This window comes from Centroberyx affinis, unplaced genomic scaffold, assembly GCF_046629955.1.
Source record: "Centroberyx affinis isolate AG114_WGS23_722 - 3 ecotype Tasmania unplaced genomic scaffold, CSIRO-AGI_Caff_v1 ptg006088l_1, whole genome shotgun sequence".
NCBI lineage: Eukaryota > Metazoa > Chordata > Actinopteri > Beryciformes > Berycidae > Centroberyx > Centroberyx affinis.
Window position 1 is genome coordinate 97473 of NW_027283099.1, and position 18984 is coordinate 116456.

The 18984-nt window shown below is 42.2% G+C and overlaps 2 protein-coding genes across 2 annotated transcripts; one reads left to right on the plus strand and one right to left on the minus strand.

Moving 5' to 3' along the window:
* Positions 1-540: 540 nt before the first annotated feature.
* On the minus strand, positions 541-9682 carry kif25 (kinesin family member 25). Its single transcript, XM_071512104.1, has 15 exons — positions 9614-9682; positions 9361-9426; positions 7863-7985; positions 7436-7577; positions 5091-5194; positions 4860-4945; positions 4684-4723; positions 4492-4559; positions 4311-4385; positions 3828-3971; positions 3044-3220; positions 2089-2243; positions 1247-1492; positions 886-1041; positions 541-692 (listed from the first exon to the last, which is right to left on the minus strand). Exons 1-15 carry the CDS (start codon positions 9680-9682, stop codon positions 541-543), a joined length of 1803 nt encoding a protein of 600 aa, XP_071368205.1.
* A 623-nt stretch (positions 9683-10305) lies between these two features.
* ccdc167 (coiled-coil domain containing 167) lies at positions 10306-13028 on the plus strand. The gene is made up of 4 exons (XM_071512103.1): positions 10306-10420; positions 10613-10707; positions 10833-10885; positions 11395-13028. Exons 1-4 carry the CDS (start codon positions 10370-10372, stop codon positions 11514-11516), a joined length of 321 nt encoding a protein of 106 aa, XP_071368204.1. The 5' UTR covers positions 10306-10369; the 3' UTR covers positions 11517-13028.
* Positions 13029-18984: the final 5956 nt, after the last annotated feature.

An 18984-nucleotide genomic window follows, 5' to 3' on the forward strand; every position in this document is an offset into this window, starting at 1 on the left:
CAAAGCTGGCAAAACCAGCCTATTTCTGATTGAGCAAAGCTAATGAAAGTTCTGAAACTATAAACAGGCAGTATAAGAAAAAAGGACACCAGGAAATTAATTAAGGGATAGGAAGTCTAAATGTGTTTAATAAAGCAGATATGATGAAACAAAAACATTTTACATGTTGTTCTTCCCTATTCTGTGTTAAACAAAGAGTGGGCATTCAGCGCAAAGAGACCTTCCATTACATGGGGAAACATTAAGACCTCTAATAATTGTAATTAAGATATTTTAATACTGTTTAAGGCCTTAAATTTCGATTTTAGATAATTTATTTTCCAACTTTTATAGATTTTTCAAGACTTTTCAAAGACCTGCAGATACCCTGCAACATGATTACTATGAAAGAATGAGCTTTTAAAAATGTACATATGTATATTAAATATTTACAATTCAATATGCAAACTATACACAAAATTGCAGGCAGAGATTCCCATACACCCGTTATCTCCTCTCTCTCTCTCTCTCTCTCTCTCTCTCTCTCTCTCTCTCTCTCACTCACTTCACTTTGAGGGTGTTACTCTTCTTTCGGGGCAGATCCCTCTGGACCTGGCGGGCCCGGGTGCCGAAGCCCAGAGACTGCAGCGACTCGGTGATGAAGCGCTGGGTGGGAGAGACGCACAGCATCACCAGCAGCTTGGCGTCGCCACCTGGTGGAGAAGACGGAGAAGCACAAGAGAAGATTCAATGGGAAGGATTATTTTATTGTTTGATTATATGCGTTGTACATGTTTTTTTCTTATTTGTGTGCTTGAATGAGTCTTGCCTCAGGGAGAATAGACATGAGAAGCAGGGGGTCAGAGGTCAACGGAGTGTGTGTGTGTGTGTGTGTGTGTGTCTCACCAATGGCGTCCTGCAGGAGGTGTGTAAGCCTGCTGTTCCTGTACGGGACGTGCGGCCTCTGCTCGGCCAGCGCTCCCAGGACGTCCGACAGAGCAGACAGACTGCGGTTTATACAGGACGACTCCCACAGAGCCGCACCTGAAACTCCGGACATACCTGGTACACACACACACACACACACACACACAAAAGCTCAGTCAACTTTCCCCGGGTTAATACAGGGTGAAAAAATACTGGAATGACTTTGTTTGTGCTGTGAACCTTTACATATGGATTAATCATTAAATAGACTCTCTTTCATGGTGAAGAGACAGGAGAAATGAGAAATCATGTTCACCGACCCAACCTGAGCCTCTCTTACCGACACACTCGCTCCCGGCCAGGTCCACCAGCTGCAGCTTGGTCTTGAACGGGGCCTGGGAGATGCTGTTCCTCGGGGAGGGGCAGGGCGAGTGGGAGGGGGAGGGGCAGGGGGAGGAGGCGGGGCTCGCGGAGAGCTCGTCGTACGAGTGGCGGGCGGCGGGGTTGGCGCGGCGACAGCGGGGGCTCCACCACTCCTTCTGCGTGGAGCGCTGCATGTCCTTCTTGGCACTCTGTAGCCTGCGGGCTGGAGCGGGAAGAGCAGCAGAGTCACTATGCAGGTGTGTGTGTGTGTGTGTGTGTGTGTGTGGTTGGCATGACACCACATAGCTGTCATTTATGCTAGCAGGGGTCCTACCAGGAGAATTGGGGCCATTCATGAATTTAATTGAGAATGCATGGTAAATTCCAATTAAATTCCTGGAGTTGGAATTCAAATTGGAAAGACAGAAAACAGAACTGAATTCCATTAAATTCCATGAAATTCCACTTCTAAGAGAGATTGTCTTGACTTGCTAAACATTATAAATCAAACATTATGAATCAAATAAAAGACAGTTAAATGAATCAAATACATTCCATCGTAATGTATGTATTACGATTACATGTTATGCATCAAATGCCACCAGAGAGGTACCTTTAACATTTGATCATATTCAGTATTGATAATATATAACACCACATAAATTGTGGTAAGAAAATACAAAAACACATGGAATTTCACAGAATTTTTTCCTCAATTGAACTGGAATTGATGAGTTCATTCATCCCCAACCCATGCAGCATCCCCCTGTGGGTGAGCCTCTGTCCCAGTGTACGAGTGTGTGGCTGAATGTGTCTCACCCAGGGCCAGAGCGTTGGGGCTCTTGGAGGAGATGGTGAGTGTGACTATGAGGTGAGAGCGTGAGGAGTCGGCGTGGACCAGCGTGGGACAGCGAGCCCGGAGCTTCAGCACGCCGCTGATCACCTGCATCACCTCAGACGAGCTGCACACCGGCCTGCAAGAGGAACAAGTAACACACATGTACGCAGAAAAAAACACTACAGCTGTAGCTACACTGTTACGGTCAGGTTGACAGAGGACTAGAATGTCCTACTCAAGTAGAAGTGTTGCTACTTTTAGAAGTAAAAATACTAAGTTACTGAGTTACTTTTTCAGAAAAGAGAACGTTGTCATACGTGATCTTTTCAATGCAATGTAACAGGCTGAGAGGACAGAGTTCGAACTATATTATTTTAATTGGAAAAACAGAAAATTACAAACTAAAGTGCACAAACAAGGTAAAGCCAGATTACTCTTCTCTTCTTTGCTGACTGATCATTCACTATGGATTGCTCCACAGTAGCCAATTTACATTGGTCCAGTTTCTGTTGCTTTTGGTGTGATTTAAAATGTAGTACAATAATTCAGTAAAACTGTACTTAGGTAAAAGTAAAATTACTTACAAAAAAGCTACTCAATTACAGTAATGTGAGTAAATGTGTGTGTGTAATTTGTTACTTCCACGCTTGTACCTGACATACGCATTTTATTCCTCATAGAAACTGATGAAAACATGACCTGCAGTTCATCATTCAATATCTCAAAAATGTAGAGCATCAAGTCTGTAAAAGTGTTATTTTTTTCAACCAAGGACTTCAGCTACTTACTATTCTTCCTTTAAAAAGTAGTTTGTTTCAGTTCCATTCCACAGGATTGTCACTTTTCACTTTTCTCTAAACTCTTCATGCGTACACAAATACACACCCGCCCACACACACACACACACACACTCTGCTGAGTGCAGGCTGTACTCACTCATATGTGAGTGCGGTGACCTGGCTGCTGCCGGAGGAGGTGGTGATCACGTCCCGCCGCTGCCCTGCCCCGCCGCCCTCCTCGTCTCTGGCCAGCAGGTCAAACACTTCGTTGTTGTACACCTCCACCACCGACACCTCCACCGTGTGGCTCTCCGCAGGCTTCTCCGAGATCAGCCTGGCCCACACACACACACACACACACACACATTATCAACCATGGGCACAGATGTACAACACACAGGTAAAGAGGAGAACAAGTTCAAAGTTCAACCCAATTATATTCTATTCCAGGTTTCTGTGCACATTATGAATTAATGAACTGAATTTATTTAACTTCTGACAGACTGAATTACTAGAATAGAACAGAATTTATGATTAACATTACAACTAACATTTTCATTTATTCTGTTCAAGCACTTTGTAATGTTTGCTTAAAAAATGCTATATAAATAAAGTTTCTGATTATATTATGATGAATATAATAGAACAGAATAGAAGATGACTTTTATGATTAGCCCTTTTTCTTTTTACCTTTTCTGTCTGTTAATGTATTTATTCATTCTTTTGATCTAACATTTTTTGTATCTGTTCTGTTCAAGCATTTTGAAGAATAGAATAGAATAGAATAGAATAGAATAGAATAGATCACTATCTACTGCGTATCACCACAGTAAAAGAGAGCCAGCAGTGCACCAAAACAGGCTCGGTGCCTGCGGTGCTCGTTCATTATACAAATGTCACAGCAACAGATGAGTGACTGGACCTTTCTGCCTCAGTCTCACCTGAAGAGCTCAGCAGCAGCTTTGGGGATGATGCCCTGCTGCGCCTCCTGCTGCGTCCCGGAAGGCTCCGCCGGCTGGGAGCCGATCATGGTGTGGGTCTTCCCACTGCCGGTCTGCCCGTACGCCATGATACACACATTATACCTGCGCAAACAGAGGGGGAGATTAAATGTAATTACTGCACAGTGAGGCTGCAGATTTCCCCTAGTGAAATGATGCTGAAAATGTGGGCTTGCTGTGTATTTCACTCTGTTTTATCTTCATTTGTAATCCCCAGTTTATGGCAGGTAGTGATTAAAGAATACAGGTTAAATGGGACTTTTGATTGTGATTTGGTATAAACTGCTATAACTGTTTTTCATTCTCTTAAAGCCATTTTGATCTAAAGGCGTATGCTTAAATGCTTGAAATGTGTTTCTTAGACAAATATAAATGGTGAAGTTGATGCCTATGTATGAATTTCTTTTGTAGTTTCACACTCACCCATCCAGCAGTGATGTGAGCAGCGGCTTGACTTCCCCAAACACTGCATCCTGGGAGTCCTCTGGTCCATGCACCCTGTCCAACAAAATCCCCACGGTGACCACTTGTTAATAAACAGTACAAATATGAGATTATCATAACATAACACACAGCTACATGTCAGGTCAGTGTTTGATTTTACCTCTCGAACTCAAACATCTTGTTTTGCACTGGGGTCCCGGACTTCATGCAGTTCACCAGCACCGTGTCCTTTAAAAGAAGCAGAGGGGCAAAAGGAAGGCGAGTAAATTTTGAGGCAGGCTAGTAATAAAATGAAATCAATAATCAAATGAAATAAACTTGGAGATTCAGTGAAAGCACTTGTAGCACTCACTTCACTGACTGGATAAACCACTTCCTCTGATGACGCAGGCCTGAGAGAGAAAACAGTCAGGATAGCATTGGATTATCCTCCGCTTGTCAAGCACAAACCGACTGGTCATACATCTTAATTGGAATATTGGAAGTGTTTTGTGATGCTGACAATAGATGCAGGCTGTGTGGACCCACCCTGATGCAGAGGTGGAGGACTGGTTGTGGTCAAAAGGCAGAACAGGACGCACCCTGCAGTGAACCCTGATGTTCCCTCTCAACTCCTGCAGCGAAAGAAAGAAAGAGAGATCAAAATCCGATTACAATCCTGTCAGATTTGCAGTAGGTCTTTGTTAACCTATTCTAGAGCATATAAACCTAGTTAACAGTTTACTCCTGGCCTACAGCGGTAAAAAAGCCTGTCCTTACCACCACTGTGTTGTGAAGTTCTCTCCTCCTCTGCCTCTCCGCCCTGCACCTCTGCTTCTCCTCCTCCAGAGAGCGCTCTAGAGCTGCCACACGAGCCTGCAAGTCTGCACAGGGACGGCGGAAAGTTGGTTCAAGGGGAAAAACAATCCTGTTTTTAAGCAGTGTTATTCCGCTGAATGTTAGCAGTTGAATCAATATTTAAAAATATGAACAATTTTGTATCAAGGGCTGAGATTAAAGGTCCTGCATGTAGCATTTTAACGTCAATAACTCATCACCACATTCATTTTGAGACATCTGTATTATTGCTGTAAACAAACAAGGCCATTGCTGAGAAGACTGGAAGCCTGTACACTGCATTTTACACTGTGTGCCACCAGTTGGATTTTGTGGGAAATCTGCTGTATAGCTTGAAGGCACAAAAAAGGACATGGGTACTGTTCATCCAGAGCAAACAGAGCTATAGCTTTTGGTTTCTCACAGTGGTATGGTGGGATGAGTGAAAGGTCATCACTTCCAACATGTTTCTTTAGTAAAGCGTGAGGGGGAGGGGGGGACAAGTGGAAACATCCTTTTTGCAACAGGAGGTAACAGAGTTTATGGGAAATGTGGTCTTAATTTTGATAAACAATAGCAGTAACAATACCACTGGTGTGAGATAGAGGCTGCCAATCGCCCAACCATGGTCTCTCTGTTGACGTTTTCAAATGCTACACGTTGCACCTTTAACTTATGGTACTCCCTACTACGTCATGCTGTGCCAGTCTAGACCAGGTCAGGCAAACCCAGCCCAATCAGTAAGAGCTGTCTGTTCATCTCTGCTTAAAGCCTTTTGAATTCAGGCCAAGTCTTTAATCCTGGAGCACACCTGGCACACAACACCTCCATTCACATATAAGACAGGCTGAGCCATTCAAGAATAAACATGTGTTGATCATGAATAGAACAGAATAGAATAGAATAGATTACTGTACTATCAACAACTCTGTTAAAGCAACAAGACCATTGCTGAAAACCAAAGATTCAAGTTTTAATTTTGACATAGAAGAAGAGAAAGCCTGCTCCATTGACAAGGAATTGGAAACTGACTGTGTGGACTTGTAATATGTTTGTTTCTGAGCATTTGCATACAAATCTGCTATGTTTATTGTATAAGCCAAAAAAAATTTTTTAAGCGTGAGACAGTCTCAGCAGTTTGCTATCACCAGAAATTACAATATTTTTTCTTATTTTTGTAACACATTTGCAGGTCATAATTCTGAATTTCCATACTGGAAAACAGTGAGCTGCCTCTATGTCTGACCAAGGGGTTTCCCCACTTAAGTGAGGGCCAAACCATGTGACAAGATCAGTTCCCACCAATCGGCAGAGCCGTGGCGACCAGGTGACACAGGTGACGGGCCAGAGCAAGACAGTCAACCTTGGAGAGCCTCGCTGACGCTCTTACTTGAGGGTGAAGGGCGGGGGGAGAGAGGGAGGAGGAGGAGGAGGGGAGGGACAGCGTCACAGGATTAGCACCACACAAACCCTACTTGAGCTATGGCCAGCACTTAACCTGTAAACCACTTCAGAATGGAGAGAGAGAGAGAGAGCAAGGGTGAATGAGGGAATAGTACAGTAAGGTGCAGAGAATGTGGGAGAGAATGTGAAAAACCCAAAATCTTTTAAAACACTTCTTTAAAAGTCTATTTTTAAAGACGTGCTGTAATGTGATGTCTTTTATCCTATTATATTGACTATTGTTGAGTATTATTTTCATCCACTATTCTTATCTGTTTATTTCATGGTGCCCTCTTCTTTTCACTTGTTTCAATTTATTTCATGATCAAGGTCAGTGATGTAGTGGTAAATAAAAAGGTGTGAAAGCTTCCAGTCAGTGATCACCATAAAGCAAACTAACACCAAACATATAATTTCAGACATGCTTTAATTTATGTTTTTTTTTCTTAGATCCTATATGTAACTTATATCGGTTAGAAACAACTTGTTATGATGTATTCTATGAATTCAGGTCAGACAGATTTACGTCGGACTAAAAACTGGGTAAACTCTACAGATAAAAAGGAGGGTAAACTGAGTTTAGTTGGCTTCACCCTCCGCTACATCCCTGATTTTGACATTTGCTTTTACTTAGTGTTATTGATTGTTGAAATGGAAAGAAAGTAGAAAAGACTCCAAATTAATAAACTACCAGGAGACACTGCAATACAACCTGTTGGACCATCAGCTGTCAAACCCAAAAAGGAAAAAAAAATTCTAAACGAGTCCTAACAGATGCAAAAAAAAACACAGCTTCCTGATTAAGTGGTGATGTAATATTTGGCTCCATCCAATCAGGTACTTACTCTGCACCTCGTCTCCATGGTGACCCTTCAGGGCGGAGCTGGCATGGTCTACCTTCTCCAGCAGCTGCTTTCTCTGGTCCTCCAGCTCACTGGCAAAGCTCACATACACCGCAAACACCTCGCTCAAGTCCTGCTTCACAGCCTACAGAAACACACAGAGGACAAATGAAGTGTGTGTGTGTGTGTGTGTGTGTGTGTGTGTGCCACTCTGTGTGTGTGTATCTTTCTGTCTTTCTATACAACCTGCCTGTCTGTCTACCTTGCTGATATTATAGACTGAATTTAGCCTTTTGATCTTTAGTAAAACATCTCAGCAAGGCAAGGGAAAAATGCAAAAAACATTTTAAAAACTCACCAAATAACGCATCTACCCAGGCACACACACACACACACACACCTAGGCAATCACTTTTCTGTGCATTTGTACCTGGACCTCAGACATGAGTTTGGTGAGGGCAGTCTGGGTTATCTTCTGTGTGTTCCTCTGGTGCTGGTGATGTTTCTGGGCCTTTGCCTCCTCCTCATGCTCCCGACGCAGTTTGCCTAGACACTGAAGACAAGATGACAGCAGCGTGCTTATACTAGTAGTAGGTTGTTATCCCAGGGTGTCACTAGTAAAGGGCTGAAATAAGAATATCATATAGTGATGAGAACATAGACACCAAAATCATCCATGTGTCCCTGGTAGATCATTCACTCCTGTGCTCCATGCTAACACTTTAGCATACATCATGCTGAGTGATAGTAGGCAATTAGCATTATTTCAAAAGTAACACCAACTCTTGTACCAACTCTAAAGCTAAATGGTAAGTAATTTTTAATATGTGGCCAATGCTGGAAGTTTGTTCAGGAGATCTGTAAATTTTACATTAAATATGATATAAAAATACTGTACTGCTTTGAATCACCAGAGACTACTTCCCCTGTTCCCATAGGAAGTGAATACGGTGGGCAATGGGAGACTGTGCACAGCTAAAAATCACTGCATAGTGGATGAACACGTCTGCTCACCTAAATTAGTTCCAAAAATTCAGCTAAATTCAGTTAATGCAATTCCATTTTTACAGACCGTACGATAAAAAACACTGACTTTTATTAAAAGGTCAGTCTTCGTCAGACTTTTTCTCGGAAGCCATAAGTAAACACTCTAGGTGAAATTAGTGGACATCTGCTGTCTGCTGGCACCTCATCCTGCAGCAGACCGTCTCAGCTGGTCCACCTGTCAGATCCAGGCCTGTGTGTAAACTGAGGGGAGGGTGCCAGTGTGTCTAGCTGACACAGGGTGACGCCTCATGCATACTGAGTGATGGGGATCTTCTCACCTCAGGGAGTCACTGAGACAGCCTGAAGTCTCCTGAAGGCAGTCAACTGCAGACTTATTTAAGCTTTTAAACTCAAGTGATCTTCATTGTAAAGTAGCACATTTGTTTCTGCACAGGATATACTCATATCCCCAGAAAATCACACTGGATACAATCACAACTATGTCCTTTTTTTTCTCCTTTTGGAGCTGTACATTAGTTTGACATCATAGATTTGGGTTCTGGACCCTATTTTTACTTTTGGCCACAGGAGAAAGTGAACTTTCACCAAGAGAAATGTATACTTTATTTGTGATGACTATTAATAATTTAACATGACTTGAATACTCAAATTCAGTGGCATCCCTCTTTAAAACACCCTCAAATGAAATGAAATCACTATTCTGTTCTGTTGTTCCAAACATTTTGAATTCAAGCCAAGAGTTTGAACCCAGAGTATCCTACACATAAGTACACATAAGTACACACACTTGGCACAAAAACACTCATTCACATAAAAGCCTTGCTGAGCCATTCGAGATGTCTAGGAATACACAGAGTGGGTAATGCTGATCATGAATAGAACAGAATAGAATAGAATGGAATAGAATAGAGTCTTCTTACCTCTGCAAGTCTTAAATGAAGAATGGCATTCTCAGTCTCCAGCTCAAGTATGCGCTCCTCTTTACTCTGAAAACACAGTTGTATGAGATAAGCCTCCACTGTAGCCTATTACAAATTATTAGGGTTATTATTCGATTATGAGAGTGTGTTAAGTTACTTATAAAACATCAATGGATAAAGGGGTTGAACAAACAGTACTCTAGTCTTCGGCCGTATTTGTTCCTCTCTAAACTCTAAATGAACAGCCGCTCACCCTCAGCTTGTGCTCCAGCAGATGCACTTGATGCGCAAATATTTGGTCCCGGTTTATAAAGAGTGGCATTTTGCTGAAAAGAAGAGGAAATAACTCCAGACAGCAGAACCGGTAGGCCTGTCCCTTTGCTTCCCCGTTGATCAACCGGTGTCCTCTCAGGCCATATAATCCGATTAGGAATGGTCAACAAGCTCTCTCCATGTCATCTGTGCGCAAACGGGTTGGTAGTTGCGTTGTCTTTGCAAGGGGGAGGTGACAGTGACACCTGAGAAATAACACGGACAGCTCAGGCATTAATGAGCATATCTGGTGACTTCTGAATGGGGAATATAATCTGATATCCCTAGCATCCCATAGCAAATAATCTGAAATTTTAATATTAACTCGCCGCTGTTGTCAAAGAAACTTGATTGTTTGGTCTTGGCTTTATGGAGCTGCAAAAATCAAAGGTCTTAATGAAAGCTTCATTCTTTCAACCAAGCATCTACACGATAATGCGGTTCAAATTTATTTTCTAAGAGAAGTGGATGCAGAAGGACAAGATTTCAAGATGGACAGTTAGTGCTTTTTCCTAGCTGCGATATCTTGAGCAGAGAAGTCTGGTTACTGCTACACCGATAGAGGGCAGCAGAACTCCTGATGAGCGATGGTCAAGAGGAAGCGATATAACACCACGAAGAAGAAGAGCACTTCCGCATTGAAGTGTTGACTCTCAAACAGATTACAGTGCCAAAATACGTTGCGCTTGGTGACAAAATGACAAAATCTAAGGACAAAAAGCGAGAGAAGATCAGCGTCGCCAGTGAAGTAAGACATTTTGACACATTTTATTGCCATTTGATAGCTAAGTGGCTAACGACACTGAAGTGTAACTACGACTCAGACAAGTTTCATTCATTCACAACCGCAGATAGCATCTGGCCACTTCCTTGATGAACAGTGTGTGCGTCTATCCCATCGCATCGGTTCATCCTGACACATATATAATCTTCATTTTAGATTGATCGCGTGGAAGAGCGGCGGGCGCGTTGCCAGGACAACCTGGAGAGAGCCGAGTTCAGACAGCGACGACACAAGCTGACTGACAAGGAGAGGTGAGGAGGAGGATGATGATGATGATGATCATGATGATGGTGGCAGAGATGAGTGTCTATCAATACCTCGTTTTATCGTCATCGACTTTGCTGTCTGTCCCTGTTTCCTTCTCTCTGCTCCACAGACAGGAGCTGGAAGATGAAATGGCAATCATGAACGAGAGGGTGCAAAAGTTAGGTGGGTCTGCATGAAGCTCTTCTCCACAGCTTCAGCCAGGGTTCTCACTGATGGTGGCATATCTGGGAAATATACCAGGAATATACTGATATATACCAGGATGTATTTTACAACTTGTTTCATGCATTCAGCGAGCCCAGCTGTAGTGGAAACCAGACTGTTTAGCTCTGTAGGGCTTTTCTGAGCTGAAAACCACAGTAACAAACCAGGAAGAAATACAAAATGTAGGTCATGAAGGAGCTCTGACTTGGTTACGGAAAGTCACAGAAAAGTAATGAATTTTTGCACAAGGGCCACAGTGGGAACCATGTTTAACGTTATCATTCTTGTTTATCACATTTCTGCTATCTATCTGCTATTACTGCCATACATTTCGATCAGACCATGTGCAGGTTTAGTCTCACCATGAAGTCCCAGTTATCATGGAAATTGATGGCTGCCAAACTGACTGTACCATCCCCACTGATCATTAGTCTCTTCACATCAACTTTTCTTTTTTTTTTTTCTAGATAAGGAGCTGGAGACTCTAAGAGGAGAGAACCGCAGGAACATGATGCTGTCGGTCGCTCTGCTGGCTGTCAGCGCTCTCTTCTACTACGTCTTCATCTACAGTGAAGAAGACTTCTCATGATACCACCCAGCATCCTAAAGGGAATATCTCTTACTCGTCCTCTATCATATCACCCGTTGCTCTTAAGAGAGCAGCAAGGAGAGGACAGTGTCACCATGAAACGTTAAGATGAGGCCAGAATTTGGGGTATGATATGTGCAGAGGGAAAACTCTTATTGTTTATATGTCATACCCCAGTTCTGCCTCTAGGTGGCACCACTGTCGTTTCCTTGCTCTGCCCTGCTAATGACGCTGGGTTTATCTAGCACAACCAAAGACCACTCAGGCAGCTTCACGGACTGCAAAGCCGGTGTGTTTACCGTGCCGCGTTTCATCCGCTCCGCTTGCCTCTGTCAAGGTTGCAAATATTTCGCTGTACTCTGCAGATAAGGGAAATGGGGCCACAGAAATGATGAACACAAGTCCAGTGTTTGTTTTCTCTCTCCATTTCTCTTGCTCTCCCTAGTAATAGTTGCCTGCTGTGTTCCTGAGTCATGCTCCACAGTGGGCCGGCCACTTCTGAAAGCACAATTATTTGCAAATCTCAATGCAAGCATCACGTTGTCATTACATAGGCATTTGTGAGTAGACAAAGATTAAAAAGGTGTGCTGTCTTGTCTTGGTAACACTTTATTTGTCCAGTTGTTATGTCCAGTGTTGATACTCAACTATCAGGTGGCAAAAAGTAGATGTTCAGCAATGTGTCACTTGCCTATTTGCTGCATCTCTACAGACTGTGTAACTTTAGCCTAACCCAAACCTGACTTAACCTATTTCTAACCCTAAACTCAACCCTTGACCTTTCAGACTTATCGGAGTATCACTTGAAACTCAGTAGACTTTTTAGTGACGCATTATAGTCACTTGATAGTAAGATGAGTATCAGCATTGGACTGTCCAAATAAAGTGTGATCCTTGGTTTTCCCCTGCTTTTATAAGATGTCAGTTTTTCATTCTCATTGCTGTATCAAGACTCTGCTATGAACTGTGACATCAAACATGATCAGGAACTTAAATGTTACCGTTATGTTTAGGATTCATCACCTGAGTCAGCATTGTGTCCACTGTGCCGATTATCTACAAGCTTCGCCTGATTTAACAGCTAAAGCAATGTTAGTTTATACAATGTATTGAAGTGATAGTTTATCAAAGCTTACGGTGCCAAATGATGTCCCCTTTAGCCTTTTCAGCAACATGTAAATACATATGTGTGGCTCTGTATGTTACACACACATGGCAAAGCCTGCTTGCAGTTAAATGGATGGAAATGTTTGCATAATTAAGACCTCTGGGTGCTCTCATGTTTTTGTAGTCCACGTTGCAGAATGTGTTTTGATGTCCATTCACTGCTTCCCATACAGTTTATCTCCTATCAAGAACTGAGCAAGGCAACACATGTACGCAGTTGCCTTTCTTTCTATAAGCATATGAACAACAGAGGGCATGAGGAATTGCATTTGGTCTGTTTAGCCAGTATTTGCTCTTGTATGTTTTGTTTCCACAAAAGAATAAATAAAAATGCTTTTTATCCATTTTGAAAACACACTGCCAGCTGCTACTTGAAATATAACAGTTTATTATCACAGTATTCTCTCCTTATAACCTGAAGTATTTTGAAAGCAAAGGTCTTTAGATGAGTCAGAACTTGAATTGCAACCCATAATGTGTTTTACTTTCATGCCAGTAATTAGTTACTCGGTGTAGGTGTTCACTTTTTCAAATGGTGATTGTGTCATTTTGGAATGAAACTCGTGATCCGTTGTGATTCCTCCTAAAAAACATCACACAGCACCAACAAATAGCACGTCAGACTAAAAGCAGATTAGGGGATAATGTCTGTGTTGACACAAATTGTATGTCTTGAGCCAGTTTTCAGAGCACGGTCATATAAAGGACCATTATGTTGGCCTAAGGGCTAATAAATACACAAAAATTTGTTACTTATATGATTCTCATGGTGGGGAATAACTGCTCAGAGGAGGAACTTTATACTTGGAAGCAGGAAAATGCGAGGAGTAATCTCTTATGACGTAATAAGGTTGCCACCAGGGGGCGCTCCAGGGACAAGATGCTGTGAAAAATCCTCAGGCTTTCTCAATTCTACTGAGTGTAAACTGAAAAAAAAAAAAAAGTATGGCCACATTCCCAATATTGAATCTCACCCTCTTTTCCATAATGCCTGTCTTAGTTGTCTCAAAGCTCAAACCTCAAACCTGTCTCTTCATATTCCTCCTAATGACTGAAATGGATTTAATAAGTGAAATCAATAAGGGGTCATTTAGTTTTCACCAGACTATTTCATGTAATGAGTGGTCCGTAATGTGAACTCAGTAAATGAATGAAGTATTAGCTTTGATCTGCAGAACTGTTGTTATTCTAGTTGGAGATACACTTTCCTTTTGGACTATAAGATGCACGTTTTGAGGTTCATTTGATTGAAGGATCCAGGAATTTGCTCATCAAAGGTCCTAGTGTTTGTGAACAAGGTGTTTTTGTTGTTGATTTACCGTTCTAATCTATTCTAACTCCAAGGAAACACTTTTCATAAAGTATTATCGAACTATACATTACACTCTACATAGGATGCACTGATCAGTATTTATTGATGCACAACTCTAACAAGCTGAGAGATCTTTTGTTGCATGAGATGCATGAGAGGAATGTCCAGTGGAGAATTGTTTGTGCGCCCTCCACCTCCTACACACTCTCCTATCGCAAAACACAGTCCACACCACGCCTACACACTCTTTCTCTCATCTCTGCATAAAACAAGTGCAAACAGGCTCATTATGTAGCACTTCTGTAGGAATCAAAGGATAATTAGGAATGAGGAGAAGAGGAACAATTATGGCCACTGGATATCTTCAAATATTCATAGGTGGAATATTGAAAATGCCTCAATACTATCATCTGAACACAATCTATTTTGTCTGAATACATTTTAGTTAAGTAACACTCTTGCTCTTAAATTCTGTAACAAGTAACTGAATCATTATGAGTATTTGCTCCTACATTTATTTAAGTGAGTTGAGATTCGTCATTCACAGTAAAACAAAGCCATTCTGTACTTTACCTATATGGTTGATATAAGCAAAATGAGACCATCCCCAAACTGATACACATACAATACAATAAAACAGTTCTTCTACTAGAGTAAATATCTCTGTTCTTTCCACCTCTAGCACTCTTCTGCACACTGTTGTCAGATATTGATCTTGTGTGGGACAAGTTTCTAAAACCCTCCATTCACTCTCAGAAAAAGAGTTCAAAATGAGTTCAGCCTTTTTTTTCCCACATCCTTTTCCTTCATAGCAGTCTTTTCCAACCAGTCTAAGTTAGTGGTTAATCTTTCTCAGTGTGAAATCCCCCTTTTATCCTTTTCTGCAATGTAAATCCAACTGTGAATTTCAGCTGTGAAATCCAACAAATCTTAAATACACACACACACACACACACAGTCAAATACACACACTGTTACAGAGCTTGGCGTCACAGTTCAGCTTGCCCAGGGAACAAAGTATTTACAACACCTGGGCACACACACACACACACACACACACACGCACACACATTTATATTACAAAATTTGGGAAGACATTAATTTGACTTACCTTCATTCCCTAAGCCTTTACTCCAACTGAAACAACATTTTTTCAGCCTTAATAACTCTAATTAACACACACACGCACACACACACATACACACACACTCACACAGCATGACACATTATACAGTGAATTCAACAAGTATTGAGACCATGACTCACAGTTTTGGCTCTGTACTCCTATTACTTTGGATGCAAATCAATCCAGCTTTGAGTGATCAGGCTCCTGCTGCTTTTACATAATTCCATTTTATGCATTTAGCCAGCTGTCTCATCCTGAGCGACATACAATGAGTGTGCAAGTGGCATAATATTAAATTCCTAAATTACCAACATTAAAAGTGACCAAGGTCACTTTGAGTCTCCACAATGATTATGCATGATTTTATAACCCCCACACTCATTTTTCTACATGAGTCAGCATCACAGAGTTCAGGGAGACTTATGGAGAAGATGAGAGCACAGTCAGATAGAGAAGATGAGAGCACAAGTAGAGGAGGAGGATAGGAGGGTGATGGATGTGATTTAGGAGGTAGAGAAAGAGTTATCAGGTTATGGTGGAATACAGGCACAGTGGCTCTGCTGTCCTGATGGGGGTGGGGAGGTTCATTCCACAACTGGGGAGTCAGGAGGAGAAGAGAAGGACAAGTGGAGCGATGGAGGGAAGCTGCAGGGAGTGGAGAGCTATAAGCATCTGGTAATAGCAGAGGGGAAGAGGGGAGTGCAGTGTCGGAGTTAAAGGGGTGAGAGAGTGCAGGCAGGAGGTTCAGGGACAGGAGATGAACTTGGTGAGGATTTGGGGAGGTCTTCAGAGATTTTCTCTGCCTAATACTGTAAGTTTCCCATAGAATTCAGTAGGAAAATAAGCATAAGAACAGAAAATTGCATTGATTGATTGATTGCACTGATTGAATTAAAGCGCCGTACTTACTGACCCATGCAGCCATGTACTACTGCACATAAGTAATTTAGAGTGTTAAATTCTTACAAAGATACAGTAAAAAAAAACTGAATACAGAACCTGACAATAAAATATTTGGTGATGTTCATGGGTTCCAGACAGCTATATATCATTTTTGACTACAAACTAAAAATAACTACCTCATTGAATATATTTGAATCCCTCCGAAAACTTTCAGTGCTCTGAAATGGAGTATTTTTTGTACCTGTTCTGTCAATATGCCTCCAATTAAAGCAGAAAATCTACCCTTTATGTGTCATTTCACATCCAAAGTAATGGCACATAATACAGTGGCACAAGCACAAAGCTGAAACATCAAACAGCATGTTGCTGTCCAAAACACTTATTAAGCTCGCTGTACCTTGAAAAATGACCTTCACACACACACACACACACACACACACACACACACACACTCATCACATCATGCAGTGTTTTTCTAAGAACACAGAGGGAGAGAAGTAGATGTCTCCCGAACCAGGTTTAGACTGGCCCTGTCTGCTCTCTCTCTCTCACACACACACTCACACACACACACACACAGATGCACGTGCACACCCACCCACCCATGCTGTCAAGTATCCTGACGAATTCACACACTCATGCAACCCCGTGCCCACACATGTGCACACACAGACACACACACATACACACACACACACACACACGCACACACACACACGCTTGTGTTTGAACAGACACAGGCAGAGGGGGTAAGGTGACTGGGTACAGCTTTTATTGCTAAGCAGATTTTATGTGGGAGATGTAGGTCTGTCACCGCTTTTGCAGGACATAACGTGTGTGTGTGTGTGTGTGTGTGTGTGTGTGTGTGTGTGTAACATAGTGAATCCATTAGGTGCGCTGTCTAATAATCACCATGTAGGAGGTTCCAGGTCTTCCCTTGTTTTTTCCTTGAGACCATCACACTCCCCATGGGGAGCAAGGATTGAACCTTGAGAGGAATGAAGATTACTACTGATTTTTTGTTTGTGTCTGTTTGTGTGTGTGAGAGAGAGATTGTGTGTGTGTATGTGTGTGTGCGTGTGTGTGAGAGAGAGAAAGAGAAAGAGAGAGAGAGAGAGAGAGAGAGAGAGAGAGAGAGAGAGAGAGAGAGAGAGAGAGAGAGATATTGGGTGTGAGTGTATTGTGTCTAAAACATTGGACAGAGTTAAAGGATGTGGATTGCATCACCACCAGCATTGGATAAGGCTAAATACTGGGAGATAAAACAGTGACACCAGTCTGAGTTTGTCGCTGCTATCTCTATCTCACAGGAGGGAGACATTCCAGTGACAGCACTTTCGTCTAAATATGAAATGACAACCCAGAAGGAAAGTAGAAACTAGCAATTTGTGTGATTACACAATCAATAACACCAAAGCCTCCCTTTTCCATCGAGCTAATGGCTAACTCAGTAATAGTAATGTGCCTATGGAAAGTATTTGCTACACTGTAATTAATGTTATTAATGAGTGAATCATTCCGCAGTGTACTTTAGTAATTGCCTTTAGTGCTGCTCAGGTCTCCACTGGCCAACCATTACATAATTCAAACACTGCGACCCGCTTCTGTTTAGTCTAATGGATGTAATATCAAAGTGAAGAGCACCACAGGCGAAATCGGTGCCGTTAATAATAACTTAATCATAACTCCTGTAGATATTATGTAATGAGCCGTCGTTGTGCCACTGTTTATTCAGCGCCAACATTACCATTTGGACTTGTGGCGGAGCGTCAACTACCGCTAGACGCGCGCTGTCCGTGGTGCTGAAACTGCCGCTGAGTCATGTCAGTCGAGTTTTAACACTGTGGTAACGGAGCATCACTGTGGCTGCAGTGATGCTGAATCGTGAATATGAGTGTGGATGATGAAAGCACAGAGATGGTCCGAGAGGAAGTTATAGGTTGGTGCTTCATGCCGGGGGAAGAAGGCCACTGTGACGGGACGGTCGCTTAAAATCCACGGACCGGCTGGGAAAATGTGGTTGGGGGGGGGGGGGGGGGGGAGTGAATCCGTAGCAAAAAACTACCATCGAGGAGTCCTTGAGCAAGGCAGCGCTGTCGGGTGACAACCTCCTATCTCCAAAATGTCAACTCTTAAAAAGAAAAAAGCCTTGTTTTTAGCTTTGTATACATTTTTGAGTTCATTGGGTTTTGAAAGGGTTTCCTCGAACCATAATGAACCATGCAACTCTTTAAGTGAATTTAGAACATGAAAAGCACCAAAATTGTAGTTACAAGGTTTTCGCATGACAACATTTAATTATTCAACGTAGCCTACGTAAAGGCTATAAATAGTGTAGGCTATAATGCCATGAATCGGTTTTATATAGGCCTGGGCTAGGCTAGCTACTTAAGGCTACTAAGAGCCCTATACAAACAGGTGGCTTTGGTGGGGGGTGACGACACCTCTAAAAATGACTCTCAAAAAGCTCAACATCTGCTCTGGAGGAGAAATAACACCGTGGACAAACAGCTCCTGCTCTCACAGCGCCCGGGCTGAACACGCTGTCCATTAGCGGCCTTCCGTAGCCTAACCTTTCCCCCAATTCCTGACCAGACTTACTGAGCTATAACGCTTTCCAACTGGAGCATCACAGTTGATATCGGACCAAAGTGTGACACCCATTTTGTTGTTAGAAGAGTAGGTAGCCTAGTTGATCCTCTGATCCTCGGCTCTGACTGGCTGAGTCATGTTTGAAGCCGTTATAAAACACCCGATAGCCTAAACACACCTGTGACCGCTAACATTTAATTGAAATATTCATGCGCCAACCGAAAATCACCACTCATACCGGTGTCGCTTAGCAACTACTTTATTTAGCAACTGTTCAAGAACTAGACATTGCTTGGCGGAAGAATAATACTATCACTATTTAATTATTATCGATTAAAACATAAAAAATTTGCTTTATATTATCATTA